At 48.1% G+C, this 20,131-nt stretch overlaps 1 protein-coding gene across 8 annotated transcripts in view; it reads left to right on the forward strand.

The window, feature by feature from the left end:
• The window catches only part of PACS2 (phosphofurin acidic cluster sorting protein 2), an 83,942-nt gene that overhangs the window by 13,094 nt on the left and 50,717 nt on the right, over positions 1-20,131 (forward strand). For 7 of the 8 annotated variants that reach the window (XM_068416809.1, XM_068416810.1, XM_068416811.1 and 4 more), the window contains exons 2-3: positions 15,651-15,738; positions 19,042-19,131. In XM_068416809.1, coding sequence (XP_068272910.1) covers positions 15,651-15,738; positions 19,042-19,131 — 178 coding nt within the window. The remainder of the gene's footprint in view (positions 1-15,650; positions 15,739-19,041; positions 19,132-20,131) is intronic. The other variant, XM_068416816.1, reaches the window with a different exon arrangement.

The raw sequence follows: 20,131 nt of genomic DNA on the forward strand, positions 1-20,131 counted from the left end.
TGCTTGCAGGTACCAAAGCAGATCAGAGGATTTTTTCCTCCCAACACGTAGCATTCAGCAGCTCAAGTGTAAAGCTGCTCATTGAGACAAAACTCTGGTGGTTCTTTACCCTTGGCCCCTGGGGATGTGCTTGAGGATCAGAAGCCTGGCCAGTGCTTAGTTCAAGCAGGCGGGTAGACCTTATTCCAGGGAGAAGGGATTTCAGAGGTGGATTTTTCTCAGTTCAGTCTTTGGTCAGCATGCTCCTGTTTTTCTGACATGTAAATGGCAGGTCCTGCTGGGTGTCCTTAAAAAATGTTTATAATAAGCTTTTGCTGTTCATTCAACTGTTTCCTTGTTCCAGGATCATAACCTAAACACACACGCAGCCTGGCAGTGCTGAGTAGCTCTGTTTATGTTCCTGCTACACCTGCGTTCAAGGCCAGCTTTCTAGTGCTGGTCCCTTGCCGTGCATGTGTTGAGTGCAAAGTGCTCAGGACTTCTCGGTGCTTGCACGGATGCTGATGGTACAGTGTTCTGAAGAGGCATCTGCCTTGTCTGGGTTGGGATGCTTAGGTTTGCTTTGCAGCATTGCTCTCTTGCAGGTCCGAGCAGCCTGATTCCTGGTGTTCCTGCCTTTGTACAGCGCTAGCTTTCAAGAGGATCTCTCGATCAAAAAACCTGTTGCAGCCAGGTGCTCGAGTACAGGCTCTGGTCCAGAGCTGGGCTGTGAGTAGGTTTAGCCTGACCTCACCAACGTCCCAGCCACGTGCTGCCTCCTGTGTTCTTGTGGTATTTCCTTCTCTGGCTTCTCTCAGCGTTGCCGCAGGCCACTGCTGTGGTTTCGAGCTGTGAAAGCAATGCATAGTGCTTGGCTTCCCAGCAGACTTGGAGTCAGTGCATGTTTTCCTGCAGAATGGGTCACTGTAAAACTATCTGGTGAATACTGGTAAAGTCATGCAGTTCTTCACAGGGCTTCCAGGGAGGCAGGGAAGAGGTGCTTTGTATCTCGTGTACTTTTAAGTGCTGCGTAAGTGACTCTGGCAGTGAAGCAAGCAACTGCGCAGGAATCCTGCTTCGCTTAGCTCTGACCAGCAGTGTGCTGGATACTGGGCATGCATTTGTGTGAAGCTGCCACCACGGTGAGCCCTCAGAGGTAGCTCTTGGTTTAGGACAACCGTAAAATGGTTTCACTTTGCTTTTCTTTACTTCCACTAGGTTGTCGTGTTTCTCTGTGGTGGTGGTCAGATTTGCTGATGGTTCATATTTGAGCTGGGAAAAATGCCCCTTGTTGGGATTCTGGTATGTCTGTATACAATCAAAAATGTTGAGTGGGCTGGGAATAGCTTCCAGCAAAGTTGTATCAGTTTCTTGGAGCTCTTTTGTTTGGTAGAAATTCCTTTCTTGTCTCTCCCCCTTCCCATCCCCCTGACAGCCCACCTCTTTTCTACAAGGACATGCTGAGGTATAATTCACAATCGTGTGACTGAAGTGAAATATGCACAGCTGCAAATGCATTTTTAAAGGATACTTCATTGTTAAGGCATCTCTCTGAACAGGTTTGGAGTTCCAGTAGCCAAGTGATCAGAATGTGGTAACAAAGAGGATTTTGTTGAAAACACTTGACGCTCTGATTTTTGTCAAGCTCTGAGAATGTTTTGGCCCCTTGCTATTTTTGAGTGCAGATAGGAAGTATCTGGAGCAGGGTAGATCTACGGTGGGGAAATATGTTAGATGTGTCCCTGAGAAAAGGGTACGTAGTTGAGTTTTCCTTTGCTCTCCCTGCATTGCATTGCAGAAATCTTATGACAGCTGGACTACAATAAAGGACACAATAGAAAAAAGTTTTATTGGTATTTGAAGCACCAGGACTATCCAGCCTTGCATGCTGCAGCTCTCCTCTACCATCCCACTGAATGGAGACATTTCACAACTCTCTTTCCTCTTGGGATCCATCAGATTTGATGTTTTTGTGATCTCTTGCTTTTTATGGTGCATAACAAAGCCCGGGAACTGGAAGCTGCAGGCATACAGTATCTGTCGCAGTCACTATGGCCTGGGGCTGAAGCCTTACCAAGAGCCAATATCTGTAGGTAAGTTGAAATAAATTTATTGACATCCAGGACATGACAGAAGGCTTGTACCAGTTTAAGGGCAGAATTTGGTGTAGCTTACTGTGGACAATTCTCTAATCTCTGGAAATTCAACAGTTCATCTTGTCTCCAAGAGTTTGGGTCTCTTGAACAGTGAATTCAGGCTCCTTCTCTAGCTTTTGTTTCTCTTTTGCATTCTCTGGCAGCAAACCACTGCTGCTCCTGACAGTCTCCTGGACTATCTTGGTTCCAAAATTATCACCAGATTTTCCAAGCTATTGCATGAGGAACTTTGGGCTTTTCTCCTCTGAGTGAATTCACACTCACCACCAGCCCTCCAAGAGGACCTGCTCTGAGGAGAAGCTGATCTGTGTTTGAGATGGTACATCTGCAAACGGAGGACCCTGCTGAGCATCAGTCATGGGGGGCCATCTGTCTCTGCTGATTCAGGTGTGAAAACAGAGAAATGACTTAGTAATTTGTAGTTATAGGAAGATTTATGTGTGGTCAGAATTCTCATGCACGTAACATACGAAAATCTCGTAGGGAAACAGTTGTAGCATCCCCTTTCCGTGGCTTCAGAGTTTCCCTTCAGCCAGTTTCGATGTGCTTGCTGTGAGCTGATGAGCTGACCTTCACTTCACAGTGGTGGAAATGAAGGCTCAGAATAAACACCTGGGGAGTGGTAGCAAATCTACACGGTCTCACTGGAGAGCTCAGGCTCACCAGGATTCTGGGAGCCCCAAAACCACTTTTCTTGTTCTCTCTCTCTGTAGGGAAATATGATTTCTTCAGAGACGTGGATTTGACTGCCTTGGTGCTGACTATCGTGCCAAACCAGGACCTGGGAGACTTCTTGCAAATTGCATGCAAAATCTTGAAACGGGAGGCATTATTCTACTATTTGTAAGATGTGAAAATGTAGGGATGGCCCATCCTATCATGGCCTCAGTGTAAGTACCCAGGCTCCAAAGGAAGAAGGGCATGAGGGATGGTAGATTTGTATTGCCCTGTAACAGATGGGCACAGAGAAGCAGGTTTAATGTTTTACAGGTACCCCAACAGAGAATTTCTTGCATTATCCTTTTAAATCTCAGCTCAGTCTGCCAGATGTGGAACATTTGTGGGTCCCTTCCAACTCAGGACATTCTATGATTTAACAGCTTTAGAAAATGCTGTGTTTAGTAGATCGTTTGCCTGTTAGTGTATTTGAGGTTATTGGTGAAAAATCTCAGCAGTCAGAAACACATAATGTACATAAATACATGTCATGTATGACTAGCCATAGGCCCCTATGCGGAGTTTGATGTGCTTGGTATTAGCTGTAGTCATGTAGTGAAAATCAGAGGTTGCATGTGGTACTCTGAGTGAGGAGGGCGTAAAATTAAGGATACATCCCATCCTGATGGCTGAAAAAATGTTGTGGTACTTGTCCCTATCTCATCCCCACTGATGATCCTCAACTGTTTCTGTGACAGAAATGCTCTTTGACAGCCTGAGTACATGCACCTGCTTTCAGGATGCTCCTTGCCTCATCCCTAAACAGAAGGACTGACCACGAAATGATGCTGATACCTACTCCTTGCTCTTAGCATCACTGTCGTGTTAGTGTGAGCTGATTGCATCAGGCAAATGTATTGAAAGAGAACCTTGTCAGGGAGCTGAGACTGGTCTGGCTGTAGAGTTTGGTCTCTGAGTGATCTCATGGTGTAGTCCTGTTCACAAATGGAGTAACTCTATCTTAGTGCTGGATGGGATCCTCGGTAGTCCCTCCCAGCAGTGAACCTTAATATACTTCTGAGGAAGAGCTGCCTCATGTCCAGCCTCTGCTTGTTCATGCCTCATGTACCTCCATCTGCTTGCTCTGTAGAGTGTCTACAGTTTATCTTGATAAATCTGGGTTCAGTGGGAACTCATAGGCCTGATGAAAGGTTGTGGAGACTGAATAGGTTTTGATTGTTATAAATATTTTACTGTTTTATTGCTTATATTTAGCATTAAAAATCTTACGGGGGTCTGGAACAAGTTCTGAGCAGAAGACCAGCATCTCAGAGCACCTTGTGTCTATCACCACTTACTGGTTTGCTTGTTTACACAGGTCACTCTTATATTTTAATAAATATTCTTGACAAGTTGAACTAACAGGTTCAGGCATTCGGTTTGCTTTGCTGCTCCCTTATTGCTTTCAGGAATGAAATATCACCAGCAATGATGCTGAAGAAATGTAATATCAATATCTAAATAATATTGAATCTCTGCTTGCCAGCTCAACTTCCAACAGCTGCTGAAGAGGTTTAGAATATTAAGCAAATGCAAATGTTTCTCCAGAGCAAATCCTTGAGTTCTGCCTGCCACTGCAAGCGTTTGGCACTGGTGGTTCTTCTGAACTTCTTTAGTAAAAATTGTGGTCCCTTTTTTCTCTGATAAACTTAAAGGTGATGTAAGCTTTCTGAAAAGAGGGTAAGCAAAGTCTGAGTTGCCAGGTTTTCTCCCTTTTCGATGAGAAATGCAGTGAAATTTGTGTTTAAGAAAAGACTGGACATGGCACTTAGTGCCTGGTCTAGTTGACGTGGTGGTGTCAGGGCAATGGTTGGACTCGATGATCCCAGAGGTCTCTTCCAACCTGATTGATTCTGTGAAATCTTAGTCATGAGGGTTTTTTTGCAGAGAAGAAAGCAAATGGAAAAACTTGTGGTGAGTTATTTCCAAACAAATGCTTTCTTTTTCAGTAGTGGCTCTTTAAAGTAGAGCATACAGAGTATATTTAGATGTGAAGAGAAAGATTGCGGGGGGGAAGGGGAAGACATTTTTAAAGTGTTGTTGAGAGACATTTTGAGATCACCTGGAGACTGGGAGTTTCCCTAAAGGAAGCTGCTCTCATTGAGAGGGGATCAGAAGTGCTCTGAAAACCTGAGCTGTTTGCAACCCCTCTGCAAGGTCTGGGACGTGCATCTCCTCCTGGCCATCCCCAGGCTGTAAGGACAGCCTGGCCATGCAGATTCCTTCCAGTCCAGGTATCCCCTCAGAGCTGAGGGGAAGATGCATCATGCAGTCCTCGTCAGTGCAAAATCTGCTGCACTGGAGAGTAGCCCCCACAGATCAGCTTTACAGACTACAAGAGATCCTAGTTTCTGTTCCTTAGTGCACTTTTGGCAGGTTTGGTAGTTTTCAAGGCCTTTGGTGCAGAGCTTGAGGTGTGCTTGACAGCAGGCTGGGCACTGCACTGTCTGTAAGCGTTTTCAGTCCCATTCGGATGGTTTGGGAAGTTAAAAATGTAACTTCTGGTTACTGCTGAAGCTCCTTCCCTGGGAATACTGGTGGTAGCTTCACTCAGCTGTCTCGTTCTTCCATCACCCTAGGTAATGTGGCTAATGATTTAGCTTTTAAAATCTCACCAGATCCCTTATTCCTGTTCTTTGGTGATTTTCTTCCCAGCTTATCTGTGCTCTTCTGAGCACTCCAGCTGGCAGCGTGCAAATGAGCAGGCGCTGCCCTGAATATTTGATGGAGGAAGTGCAAGGGATAGGTGCCAGAGCACAATGCAGCTGCAACCAAAGGCGTCAAGGGGCGTTTCTTTCCTTGCAAGGAGGAATGCTGAACGCTTTCACATTTTCAGACCTTTTTTGACCACTGTTAATACTGCAAAGCTCCTCTCAGTTTGCCCCTTCCTTTCTGGGGAGACAAATCTGCAAGGGATAGTACATTTCAGCTGCTTTCCCCTCGATGTTTTGTTCCAGTTTGAGTGATGTTAACCAGTGTTTCCAGTGTGTTTAATGCTGAATAGAGTTCCCCAGCTTTAGTGGCAGGATCCGGAGTTCTTTGTGAATTATATTTAGCGCTGATGGAGGCTGCTTTGTCAGCTGTGTGTTTTTGCCTTGTAAAAACTGGCACCATTCAAATCTAAATAAATGCTGCTGGGAAAGAAGAACCTTCCTTTTATAACTATTTTAATGTGTTTGACTTGGAAACATCCTTTGAGCTGTAGCCAGAGAGCAAATCGGTTGTCAGCGTTGCAGTCCCCTGTTCAAAGCACCTGTGCACAGATGAGCCGGTGCTGCGGGGCTCGGAGGGGCTCGGGGCTCGCGTACCACGGTGCCATCAGAGCAAACATGGCGTTTGGTACGGCTGCAGAAATTGCTCTTTGTGGAGCTAGTGGTTCTCCTAACCTTCCTTCCAACCTGCTGTTGAATACAGAATCACAGAATCACAGAATGTTAGGGATTGGAAGGGACCTCGAAAGATCATCTAGTCCAATCCCCCTGCCGGGGCAGGATTGCCTAGACCATATACATACACACTGGGGTTTGGAGTTGCAACTTTCCCTTTGCAGCTCCTTCCCCGTAGTTCAGGTTGATACTGATGTATTTTTGGAACTTCTGCATGCTGGAAAGAAATCATACTTTGGGGTGCTACATAGTCCTCCTGTGCTTGAGGCATGGTGAGAATGGTGAAAAAAATTGTGTTTCTAACTTAAGTGATGAATTCTGGTATCTCTTGTACTGTCACCCTATTAATCTCTGGAGTCAGAAGAGGAGGGAGCCAGCGTTAAACATGGACCGTTGGCTCTGCGAGGTATTGGGGTGGCTGGCTGCATGTGTTGGTCTGGGAGAAGGCCAGAATGGCAGGCTTTGACAGGCTTGCTGCAATGAGAACAGCTTTGGGATCTGTGAAGTGTTCTAGTCTGAAAGCAAGCCTGCCAGCGAGATGCTTTGCATATTTGATTGCTGCACTGGCTGATAACAAACGTACCATCAAAGTTCACAAATGTTTTTCACTGCTGCTGGCTGCTCTGCCTTTACCCTTACAGGGCATTTTGAGTTCTCAGTAAAAAAGCAAACAGCCATTTGGCCTCTAAATTACCTCTGTGGTTCTCCCATCTTGTTTATTTCAGGCCATATTGCAAACTTCGTAAGCAAAACCCTGTTGGTCTAGCACTCAGTGCAACTGGTTTGAATCAAGGTTACAGAATGACAGTCTGTTTGAAATGGGCCACCTGCCCTGGCTTTGCTGCCTTGGGCCCAGATGGGTCATCAAGGGAAAAGCAAGCTTAAAAACAAACAGGATGAACCCACCCCAAGACCAAAACTCCTTTAAAAAAACTCCTACAAGAGTTTTCAGAAAGTCTGTTTATTCACAGTGGTGTAAGGTGGTTGTCTTTCAGTGAAGCACTGAGAATTACATGCCATCAGGATCTTGGCTTTGGCTGGGAGGGCCACGTGTCTGACTTTCTCATGAACTGGGAAGTGTTTGGAGATGGCTGAGTGAGGAGTAATTTGATGCGTCCCACAGCGTGAGCCTGTCTGGTCTCTGGAGTGACAGGCTGTTCAGCTCACCTCTGCATCAGGAGGTGTCGTGGATGCTATTTGACGTGGACAGAAATAAGGCAGAGAGATGGCACATCGCTCATGCCCTGAGAGCAAGCTCTGATTTGAGGACACCGAGAAGCCATCTGTTTTTCCTTGCCTGCTTTCTTGGCTGGAGGCTTCCTAGTCCTGATTTCTCATGATGAAGAGATCATAGTGACAGGTAACCCCAGCAGAACTGAGCTCTTTGCTACAAGCTCTTGTGACATGGGCCTGAATTTAAGGCTCACGTTGGCATGGTTTTTTTCTTCTTGGTGGGGCCTTTGATGGCTGATGTACAGACAAAGGGCCAGATTAGGAGATTTCAGGCTGAGTCCTGGCCTATAACGAGTTGCAGGCCTTGAGGACTGTATGTGCAGTGGCTGGGACTGCGGCGTCTCCCCGGGGTACCGAGTGGCTACAGGAGCGTGCAGAGAGCACAGCACTGGGTGGCACGGCAGCAAAGCTCTCGCTGTTGGCCGTTCAGCAGCAGGAACTTGAAACAGAATAGCACCAAGCATTTTGAAAGTAATTGACTGCAAGAGTGCTTGGGGACCTGTGCTTCCTACTCTCAAAAAGAAGATACTGAATACTAAACCAGACTGGCCGGAGCAGGACCTCCCTCTGAATCTGCATGCACTCAGATGCACGCCGGCTCCTCGCTGCCAAGCGCACACAGGGTTGGGATGGTGCAGGGGAGCTGCTGGGGAGGTGGTTGTTTGGAGAACAGAGTTCTTGACACGGTAGCGAAGGAGGATTTGCCATCAGACTGCTCCAGAGGGGAGCAAGGAAGAACAAGCAGGCTGTCAGAGGAGCTGGTCTCATTTTGTTGTGTGGTTGCAGGGAGCTGGTCATGTGCGGGCTGTGACATCCCTAGTTGCTGTGGAGACGCTACAGCTCCTAGCGTGATGCTGCTGCTGCTGGTTTGGGGATGCATCCTGGTTGAGGCATGGATGAGGTGGAGGAGAGGGTGAGGGTTATGGTCCACGAAAGGCAGGTGCTGGAGACAGTGTATGCCTTGAGGCATTTTCTTTAACCCTTTCACCTCACTGGCTGGTGCCTGTAAGCGCTATAAGGAATTCCTCAGTGTGCTGGAAGGCTGGGTGCTGTCTTTGTTCTCGCAGTTGGCCTCAGCACTGTCAGCTTGGGAGGGGGGTGCTGGTAGAAATGAAGGCAGAGGTGTGCTGCTCTGTGCTTTGTGGCAAGCTGTGAACAGGTCAGGAAGTCTCTGATGGTCCTTCTCATCTGCTGGCTACTTTGCGCACCTCCCACTAGTCCCAGAAGGTTCAGGGGCAGACAGGAACGGCTCCTGGCAGGCAGAGACAGCATTCCTGTAGCATGCCTGGAGAAGCTGATCCCAGCGATCAGCCTGCTGTGTGACAAGCGCTGCTGTCTGGGGCAGGGGGCCAGCGAGGAGAAGGCAGTTGCATGGGGGGGGGGGAGCCGCTGGGTTTGTTCCAGCTGAAAGTCATTCTTCTTCATCCCTTACCCCCAGTTTGGCTTTGCATTCCTCTTCCCAGAGTCTCCTTTTAGTTTGGGGCGTGATTCATTTGCTCATTTGTGTATATGCTTTTGCGCCAATCTGTAAGGCATGTGGTGGGGAGCTGCCCTGCACCCTGGCTGGCTCATATGAGCTTAGAGGGTTGTGCCGTTGTTCTGTTGTTGGCTAGCTGAGAAATGAAGCCCTAGCTACAGAAATGGCTTGACCAACCCACATCCTAAAGGCTCCCCCTCCCTGACATGTGCTACTTGACTGCTCTCATTAGGTGCTCACATGGGAGACTGGCATTCAGTGCTGCAAGGCTTTCTGGGCAAGAGGCTGTACTGCAGTGCATGGGTATCTCGTGCGAGTTTGTTAGACCCACAGCTACCACTGGCCTTTGGTCAGATGGATGTAGCTATGCCTGGTCTGTCTCCATCTTGCTACTCGGTGGTGGTGCCTCTGTTTACTCCAGCTACTACTAAATTAATACAACAAATATCAGATGTGTGTGTGTCATCTGTAATATAGAAAATGTAATCCTGGTGGTCTGTCAGAGGGGCCTTAACCATGAATCAGCTTTTCATTATTTGCTGACTTTAGTCTTTAAAGCTAATAAAACACCTTCCTATTGCCTCAAAACTTTAAAAACATTGAGCAAACCTATCTCACCGGTACCATAGACTTTTTCATTGATGCTCACTTTGGTGACAGGGTGCCATGCAGTCCTGGTGTTCTGGATGCTGGGTTTGAAAGAGGCAAGCCAGGAGAGAGGTATTTAACTAGACTTGTGCCTGTGCTTGGCTTTGCAGGCAACGTGGTGTCAACGCATAGGTGAGTTTGTCTAACTTCTTTGCACTCCGTTGCCTGCCTGAGAAACAGACTTAATCCCTGCCTTGTGTTTTTTCCTCCTCTAAGTCAGGTTTCAACCTGAGCTTTGAAACCGTCAAAATGAAGAGTGAGAAGCCAAATGTATAGCAGTGTGTGCAAGAACTGAGATCTCGACTGAGGTCATCAAACATGTGAAGGGAGCTGCTTCAGCTCTCGCTGAAACAACTTCTGAAAGGGAGAGAAAGGTGCTATTTCTGGGTAGTGCAGCGCGGAGCACGTACCTGGAGGCAAGCGGTTGGTGACACAGTTTTATTTCCTGCTGGTGTGACTTGGAATACATCAGGTCTCAGCTAGGTAGTCAGAACATGGCGTGACACAACTGCCAGCTTGCACAAGAAGTTTTGCTTGGCTACCTGAAGAGTATGTGAAGCTGTGGAGATTTAGCTTTAACCGCTGTGGGTTTCACCAGCATCGCTGCACCTCAGTAGTGCTCTTTTCTTTCCAAACTCCTGAAGCGCTAAGAAACAAGAAGTGCCAATGGAATATGTAAACTCCATGTTTTGTGAGCCAGAGTTATTTGGCTTGCAGGGATCCTGATCCCCTTCTGCCTTGGGTGAGTCCCCTAGAGCCAGCCAGCAATGTCCTGTCCCACTGAAAGAAGACATCTCCCAGCATTTTCCAACTGATATGTTGGATTGGGGTATCTAAGCTCGAATGTGCTTTAATCCTTGGTCATATTAACTGTATGCTGCTCCTCAAATAACAAGTGTGCCCATGCAGAATTCTAGGATCTTAAAAATTATGCAGGTCTGCAAAGTTTTGACACTCCCACCCCTTTTGCATGTTCAGTTTGGAGCAGGTCTATTTGTAATATATTTGAAGTGAGCAGGACAGTATTTCAGCTGTAAAAGGATAGTGTCTGGCTGTGCATGTGTCCTTATGAGGCCCTGGGTTGAGCCTGTTGTGTAAAATAAGATGCTGTCCTCTTACCTGTCCAAACAAGACCTGCTTGCTACAGTGTTTCTGTGGATCTTAGCCTCTGGAATCTTAAGAGCTTAATTCTCTGTATTAAGGCTGGGAAGAGGATTTAAAGATCCTTGAGAACTAGAATGATGAAAATACTTGCTCTGCAATTGTTTCCTGCAAGCGTAGTTGAATGAATCTGTAGCCAGAACAGCTGGCTAAAGGTGGCTGTTTAGCTTGGTGGTAAGCGTGAATGACGGAGAAGTAAGCAGAGATTAATACAGGACTATTATGTTTCTTTGCAAGTTATGCTTCTGGCATGACTGAAATTGGGACGCTTGACCTCTGTATCCTCATTTAATTTCTTTTTGCCTTGGAGCTTACCTGAGAATGGGATCCAGAGTAGATCATTTTGAGGGAATTAGCTCATAAGCTTTGGAAAGTGAAGAAGCCTCTTCCTGTGGCTGCTACCGTTGCCTGGAGGCCCCACTCTGACGCTTCAGTGACATTAGAGGACAGCTCTTCTCCCCGAACTAACTCTCCTAGGCCAGTACAGAGTCCTGCCTTTAGCATGTAAGTGCAGCAACGAGTGCATCCACGTGTTCTTTTCCTCCTGGGCATGTGCAAAGCAGGCATAAGAAACTTCTTACCCAGTTGGTTCATGAAGTACATGTGTTCATACCTTACTTAAGCACCTGTCTCTGAAAAATGCTGTGCAGGGCTTCTCACTCCGGCCTCTCCTGCACAGACTGCCCCGTAGCTATGTGCAGAATGGCTCTGTTTGCCTGGGCAAGCGTGTGTGTAGGCGGGTGTCGCCCTCCACTTCTTCAAGTGGCTCACGATTTATTTTGGGACTAACTTGGTGTAAAGTGTCAGCTCAGAGCAAAACACTCAGAGTTGAGGTTGAAAGCATTGGGGTAGGAGGCTCCTTGCTGTCCTGAAATGCTGAAATAACTTGAGTGAGGTGAAAGTGTCCAGTGACCAAATGGAGACTAATTCCTTCCTTATAGCCATTGGCTGGTTGAGGTTTACAGACCTCGGAGGAGAGCGCTCCTGGCATGAAATGTTTTCTCTAGGAACGATGTCTTCACAGCTCTTAACCTGGAGAAAAGGTATCTGTGTAGTGAGCTAGAGTCTCCATGCCCCAGCTCCCATCTTGCACTTGGAGTCCCCTATAGCTGTGGATGCATCTGTTGTTATTCTTGACTTTGCGGGGTTTAATTAAAATATAGATCTTTAATTTTTAATTTTTCCTTCCTGTTGATTCGACTGTCTCTGCATGAGCGAGGTCTCAGTGCAATTACTGTGCTCCCTGTGGAGGCACAGACATTTAATTCAGTGAGGCAGACTCCTTCTTGAAGGGGGTTTATTTTCCTGATCTTTCTACTCAGAGGGATGCAAAAGCAAAACATCCAGTGAGTAAGGAATGCAGCACTTATTTGGTTGCTCTGGGCATGTTTGCTGGATCTCGGTTATGCTCTTTGCAGATAACTGCCTCCCCGTGCAAAGAGCTCGTGATGAAGCTATCCGGCACAACTTGCATTAGCAGGGCGAGTTGAAACCGTTGGGCCAGGTCCAGGTTTCCTCTTTAAAACTGCATTCTTGCGGCAGCGATGTAAAAAGTTGAAGAGTTTTATTCTTGTGGAACACATTAAGCTGGCTCATGATTTGTTAACCTGAGAATGGGGTCACGCCTCCTCGCCATGGCAGGGACGTGTGTGACCGGAGGGGATGCAGGCTCCTCAGCAGGCACTGCCTGCTGCTGCGTGGGACCCAGCTGTGCTCCTAGCAGGGAGATCTACTATGAACCTTCAAAAAATGGTGGAAGTCTTGGCTCTCAGATTCCCGTTGCCCTTATTTAACACTGCTTCTGCTAACAGTGCTTTTGCTAGCTCAAGTCCCCGCGTGCAACCATGGGTCAGTGCTGGAACAAACATGCAAAGAAAGCGTTTGCCTGCACCTCCTGTATTGCAGTCCCAGGCTCTTTATAGACCACTCAAAATACTTCAGGCTCTTTCGGCTCCACACTTGAGGCTTCCTCAGTTCCCCTCGTGTGTCTGTGCTCTAGGTTATTTTCTATGCATTCATGGAGATCAAATATGTATGTATGTGAAACTTCCAAATTAACAGGCTCATCAATAGAAACGTTTTGTGAGACTGGTCCCCTTCTTGATCCCTGAGACTTGATGGAAGGTGCAGCAAAATCTAGGCAAAAAGTAAGTGTATAGAAGGAGGTGCTGCAGTTATCAGAGGCAATTATGGCAGACAAATCCTTGCCGTACCCGTGCGCGTGAGTGGTTCAGGGTTCCTGTGTTGGCGGCGGGGGCACCACGCTGGCTCTGGATGCAGTCATGTGCTGGAATATGCCTTTTCATGATTATTTGGGTAAGATATGGCCCCTTTCTGCCATGTATTCTGAAGGTTGCTTTGATTTGTAAGCTGCAAACTTAGACAGAAGACCCAGAACAATAAGAGTGTTGAGGGTAAGAGTGATTTGGTGGGATTTAAACTCTGATTTTATTCCCCCCCACCAATGGAGGATATTAATGTTTCATTGTTGTTTGTGTGAAGTGCCTTTTAGTACCAGCAGCCCAGCAATGGGGGATAAAGAAAGCAGATGCGTTCCATGTCTTTTTTAACTGCTTTTGTTTTTCTGATTGCTGTAAAGGAGGCTTTTACATTTTTTTTTTAACTTTTTTTTTCCAAGCAGCAAGTGCTCCACAGGGCTTGATCAAAGCTCATAAATGCTGAATTGAAGGAATGCCTGGTGGAGAACAGAACGCGCTCCTTGTGCTCTGCTGTGCGTGCTGAGAACACCATTGTTTCTTCCCATACCTTTTTTATCCTCGAGCTCCAGACGGAAAGAAAAGGCCTTTGTTCCATGCCTGTCAGCCGAGACAATGCCAGTGTGTTGTCCTACCTCTGCTCTCAGCACCTGACCGGCCCCAGCTCTGTGGGGTTTGGCAAGCCCAGCGCGATTGTCCTTCAGCTACAGCGTTACAAAGAAAACAAATGGCATCACAGCCTCCTTCCTCCAGATCCTGGCCTGGCTGCTTCATGGCAGCGGCCACATGTTGTCTGTGCTTGCTGTTTTGTTCAGGATGCGGAGGGGAAAGCCGACAGCCTCTCCTGTGCTCCGGGCTGAGGGGTGCAGCTTCACCTGACTTCCAGTGCACAGGGACACTTAGGTTTGCAGTTGAGCACGCTGGCCTGTGCTCGGCTGCTTCCGCAGGTGCTGCGTTGCTCAGGGGGAGGCTCTGGCCGTGGGTGAAAGCGTGCTTGGTTCCCCCTCGGCCAGCCCAGCAGCAGCTGCAGCTGTCCTGCCCGCTCCGCCGTCCCTCCTCGGGCGCCCAGCCCCTCCAGGCTCGCGCTCTCCGGCACGTTTGTCCCGTGACACTGCGCGCAGCTGCTCGTGGTGTGACAGAGGGGGACGGAGGCACAGGCAGACCCAGTTTTTCCACCTTCCGTGTAATTTCTATAGCATCTCTGGCTGCACTGTCTTCTGATGCAAAACTCTGCAAAGGAGAGAGCTTTTCGTTCTTTCTCTTGTTTTTTTTGGGGGGGGAGGCTAATAGCAGGAATCAGTGCTTTGCAAATGAGCAGGGAGAGCAGATAGCGTGGGCTGGGGTGGAGAAGAGGCTGGTGAGGGCAGGTTTGGAGAGGTCCTTGAGTGAAGACCATAGGAGCTAAGACTGGCTCTTCCCTGTTCCTTGCAGTGGTGATTTGTCAGGTTCCTGGCACCAGTGTGGAGTCCTGTAGTTCAAGTGAAGGCTTTGGTCAACAGCACTTGTGCTACTGCTGCCTGGGCATGCTCCAAAATCCAGCGTCAGCTCCTCTTTCCTTCCCATGTGCTGCTGGACTTGACCCCTTCATGAACAGCCCTGATGTTACACTTTTATCTGGGAGAATGAGCTCTGCGTGGGTTTCAGGGGAACCATGCTGAGGCTTGCTGACATCCCATGGCAGAGGCCAAAGATGCCCATGCTGTGGGGTAGGGACCTGGCACGAAGGCAGAGCCGGCTCCTTGCCAGCGTGATGGATGGTGTCCACCCAGCAGCTTTCTCTGTCCTCTGCTTTCCTCAAGCTGAGCTCTCATTGTTTCAGTTTTATCTTTCCCTGAAGTTTGTTTCTAGTCATGCCCTCTTAATTACACCAGCGGGTGGTAACTTCTGTGAAATTGTGACAGTGCCAATACCGGGGCCCCATTACCTCAGAGCCTTAACTCAGCTGCACCTAGTCCAGACTTTATCCCCTCCCACGCTCCCTGTGCTGGAAGGCAGAAGTGCAAACAGCTTTAACCAGAACAATGTAGCATTGCCTGGGTAAAGAATGGCATTTACTTGCCTATGTGTGGCATGCAAACGCCAGGGCCAGAGGGCACCGCTTGAGACCTCTTCTTCTTTCTTTTTTTTCCCCTTTCCCATTAGAGACGCCTGAGCCACTTGCTAGCACTTTTGTTTGGGGGTGAGGAGGAGAAATGCGTGGGTTGACAAGAGGAGGTGGGAGTGAGGTTTTTGGGAGCCTGGAGTCTGAAACTGAAAAAGCCAACAGTCTAGGAAAGCTTTGTAGACGAGTTTAAAATTAGACTGACCCAAGTGCTTTTATATTGCTGGAATTTAGTTCCCCTGACCCTGAAGCTTTTGGTCTGAGTCAGAGCAAGAGTTCCCAGGCTGTGGTCGGTGGAAGTTCGTGCTGTGAGGCGCTCTCATGTGGCCATGGGTCTGTGTCTAACAGAGACTACCTCCTGTCCACCTCCTTGTGTTTGTGAAAGGTTGGAGAAATTCGGTCTGAAAAGTCAGGGAAGCCTCACATATTTCTGCTGGTTTTGTCTGTATCAGTGTGTGGCTTGTGTCCGGAGCCTGTTCACCCTCAAACTGGGATACTGCTGTGTGTAAAAGCTCTTCAGAGCTTTTCCTTTTTCAGGCATGATTGTAACTGTTTCTCTTCTGTTCCTGTTTGCAGGTTGTGCAGCTTGACATTAAAGAAACTGGTAGTCTTAAAGGAATTGGATAAGGAGCTTATTTCTGGGGTCATTGCTGTCAAAATGCAGGTAATTGCTGCTCAGTTCTAAGCATTAAATGTGTTGCTTGGGTAAAAATACTGGCAGATACCTAAACTGAGCTTCACCTTCCCGTGAGGGTCCATTGCAGCCATGGGCTTCTCAAGTACATCAGGGCATTCTGGATGTGTGGAGAGTCTCTTGTGATCCTTGCCCCATGTTCCTACTGAATTTCACTGTTGTAAGCAAAGAATATTGTTCACTGAGGGCTCAGCATGAGCTTATCTTTATATAAAAATGTTCTTTACAGATCATATGCTGTCACCTCTTCTTCCTGAGCTATCACTAAATCCAAGCCTGGTTCTCTATTTAACACGCTTCAGCTCACTTCAGGGCTGAACATCTTGGTAACTTGGCCCTGCTTTGGGGGGGTCTGGAGACTGGGCCTACCTCTGCTCATGGGCAGCTCTGCTATCAGGAGTCCAACTCATTTCATAGCCAGGTGCTTGTCAGTGGATTTGTAGGGTGCCTGTACATTTTAATTTGTTTCCATAAAATACAGCTGTGATCCTAGGTAAATAACCTACTTTACAGCGTATGTTTGTGCCATTTAATTAGGTGCCTACATGTAGGTCACACTGCCTGGAGGCAGGCTAGGGAGGAAGGGGACTCGGTTCCACAGTGCGTCACAGCATCAGTTCAGCTCACGTGCTCCCACCGCTGCAAATGCTGACGTACTTAATGAGTAAAAGCCTAGCAGACCTATAAGTAGAAAAATACCATTAACCATGCTGAAAAGCAGCTGCTTTTCAATAAAGAGCCAGGAAAAACCCTGCAGAGAGCTGGTTGTATCAAAATACACACAATCTAGCTTGGAAACTGATAATCCTGAAGGCTCTGTGGTACAAGAACATGCAGCTGAGGATGTAACCAGCATCTCTCATCTCCATGAGCAGTCCAGCTGGGGCAAAAATGTGTCCCTCTATGTTGGAGGGGGTTCACGCACCCACAGCAGGGAGGAGAAAGGCAGGGAGTTGTTTCACACACCTGGATTCATGGGAACCTCGGAAGAAGCATGGCTGTGGGTTCCCAGGCTGTCAGATATTGCTTATCGGGGCCAAAAGCTTTCCATATGTTTGTACTCCTAGGTGGTGGATGCATCACTGTAAGGGCCTGAGGCTTAGCAGTGAATGATCTACGTGTAGAGACATGTCAGACTTGGGTTGGAGAATTCAGTAGCTTTTACTAGAGCAAAACCACCTTTTCCTGTCCAGGTTACTGCTGACACTTTTTATGGGCGAAAAGGTTGGAAATACTGCCCCAGACCTGCAAGTCCAGCGGGAGTTTTAACATGTGAGACTTCCTTGTCTAATTTGGGTACATGTTGTGATCTGCCTTGCTGCAGTAAGTCAGACACCGAACCTGAGCACTTCTGCGGTCCTTTCTACTCCAGGGCAGATCCCTGAAGAACTGGAAGGCAGAAGGACTTGCCCTATTTGGGGTGCTCATTGCCAAGTCCCAGGCTGCAGCTCACATCCCCAGGCCATCTTTCTTTTGCCTTTGACCTGTCCTTCCAGTTGACCTAGAGGTGACAGTGGCTGCAATGACTGCTGTCCCAGAGGGTGCCTCACCTTGGGTGTCCCTTGTGCTGGATCAGCACCCATATTTCTTTGTGCTGTTTAACGGTGGGTCAGTAGAACTGCAGCTGTCTCAGACACAGGCAGATTTGAAGCCCCGTTATTAAAAGTCCCTTTATAGCTTGCAGGTTATGATGAGGATGCTGACAAGTGCTTTCAGGGACACTTAAATTGCCAGCACTCAGGTTTTTGACATGGCTGTTGTTTGAGGCTGGCGATACTGGATCATCCAATATATGATCTCTGTCAAATGACTCACTGCCTTTGTATGGGGAATGGCGAGAGAGAGGTGTCAGGCACTGGAGTCCTTCCAGAGGGGATGACTGAATTCAGACCTAATGAGAGCATCTTACCTGCATTTCCCGTGTCTCCTTGCAGCCTCCTGAACACCGATGTTCAAAGAGTTGTCAACTGTATTTCCCGAGCCGTTGCTCTATTTATCTGCTGCAGTCTTGTAAAAGCAGCTATATTTGGTCCTTCATTAGATTTCGAGTTGCATAACGAGTAAAGCCCGATCGCTGCTGTTGGGAGCTTTGCACCAACGGAACAGATGCCGGGGCTGCCAGCGGCGAGGCTAGCTGTGCTTTACTTGCACACGTGCTGTTTTTCCTGGGGGAGGCCTTGGGTTTCTCACCCTGCTCTGCTGTCTGTCTTCTGATCCGCTGGAGCTGAGGCACCCCAGCGTTTCCACAGGGGAGCCTGCGCTGTGTTGTGCGGGAGCTGAGGCACCGCTGCAAATCACAGCATTTGCTCCGGCTGCCTGAGCGATGCCTTTGGGGAGGAAGGGATGTAAATGAGCGTCTGCTTCTCTCTCATCGGGGGATGCTATTTGGGGCTGATGCAGGCAGACCAGATTTTCCTTTGGATGTAGCCAGGAGGTGTTTACCCCCCCAGCCTGTCTCTGATTTCCCAGATGCTGCTTTTTTTGAGAGCTACAGTTCTGTGCTTCTGGGAGATCAGCCTGTCTGGACAAAGCCAGATCTGCAGCCTCAGCAGAACATCGAGCCAGGGACCTCTGAAACTTGCCACTGTGTTTGAACAGTGCAGAAGGATTTGCTAGGCAGCAGTCTGTCGTGCTTTCCTGCTAGTTTTCCCTGAAACATTCCCTGAAATGAAATGCTCACAGAGTAAAGAGCCCATAACTCTGTTAGCGTACAGCAGCCCAAACAGAGTTGATTTGGAGTTGCCCTGTAATACTGTCACTTCTCCAGACTCCACTGCAATGCTTAGTGGATTTTTTCTTTTATAATTCCAACTACTTGCGGTTGTTTAAACAGGTTAAAATCTCCACTGTTCCCGGGGAGAGGTGTGTGCATGCAAAGACCAGTCTGTCGTGGCTAACACAGGAGATCTAAGCATGATGCTGCAGCCTCCAAACCCGGGAGATGATGAGCCTTGTACCTATTGGCTGAAGTAAAAATATGAGACTTGAACTTGAGGGGTGGGGGTTGACTCACAGCTTTTGAAAGCTGGGGTTTGGCAGAACAAAAGCTGCTTTGTTGCAGTTAGGGACAGTAAATGTGCCCAAACCTTTATTAGTCAAATGTTTCTCATTCATCTCATTAATATTTCACCGAAGTGTAAGGTCAGACCCATCCATTCACTTTCCCTGTGGTAGTCCCTGACAATGTTTCCTGGTTTTCAGTAAATAGGACTGGGGTGGGATCTCAGGACTGGCTTCTGGGGAATTCACCCGATGGACTTTGTTTCTGTACAGGGCTCCAAGCGCATCCTGCGGTCTCACGAGATTGTATTGCCCCCGAGTGGACATGTGGAGACGGAGCTTGCGCTGACCTTCTCGCTGCAGGTAAGGTGGGATGTGGCCTTGGGGCGTGTGGGCTTGCTGGACTCGCCGCTTTGCAGCGAGCAGAGGTGCGCTGGGGGTCTGAGGTGTGAAGATCCTTCTAGTGCTGCCAGGGATGCTTGTTCTTAAGGCAGTTCCAGCCATTTCTGAAGAGCTATCTGAGCTCTTTTGGCTTGTCTCTGGGCGGTCAGTTGTGGGGAATTTGAGCAAAAATGGCCCAGATGCTTCCAGGTTCTGGGGAGGGGGGAAGCCCACTAGGAAAGCTGCCATATAAACCCTTAGACTTGTTCTCGGGGCCAGCCCTGCGTCATGGAAGGCAGATCTCTAATCCTGACTTGTCTGGGGGGAACAGGCAAGTTAGACACTAGCTGCAATTTGCATGTCCTCAGTGCAACAAAACAAATTTGTCTGAATTGCCTCTCAGCATTGAGGGCCTGAAGCAGGATGCTGGTTTGCAGTGTTAGGGGACCTTCCTTGCTGTGCGTCCTGTGTTTGGATCCCAGGAACAGACTTGGCTGCAGTCTGTCCTCCTCATGTTATGGTTGTGGCAGGAACAGAGCAGAGCACGATGGCTCTTTTTTGCCTTTTGTGGCCTTCTTTATGAATAGGCACTGGAGGGTGGCATGGAGTATCAGGCTGATGGAAGGCAGTAGTAGGAATGGGACAGGTGAATCTCTGATTCGAAGTTGCTGAGGGAGGCACCATTTGGGGAAGCAGGAGCAGCATGCAGACAGTTACTCCTGGCTCTAGAGTCATAGGAATAGCTGGGAGTTGGAGGAACTGTATTTTATTGGTTCCTCTTTTCCTCAAAGCGTGCTGCCCTGCTGCTACCTCCTGAGCAGGGAAATAAGGTAAATAGAGGCTGGCTTGCTGCAAGCAAGAGGGAGGATCCTGCATGCATAGAGCAGAGCCAGACAGACACTGATAGGCATTCATATCTGGATTATCTGTGTTTTGGGACTATCGGTTAGATCTTGAAGTCAAGAGTTTGATCTGGTAAGGA

Source organism: Nyctibius grandis, chromosome 21 (assembly GCF_013368605.1).
Source record: "Nyctibius grandis isolate bNycGra1 chromosome 21, bNycGra1.pri, whole genome shotgun sequence".
Classification (NCBI taxonomy): Eukaryota; Metazoa; Chordata; class Aves; order Nyctibiiformes; family Nyctibiidae; genus Nyctibius; species Nyctibius grandis.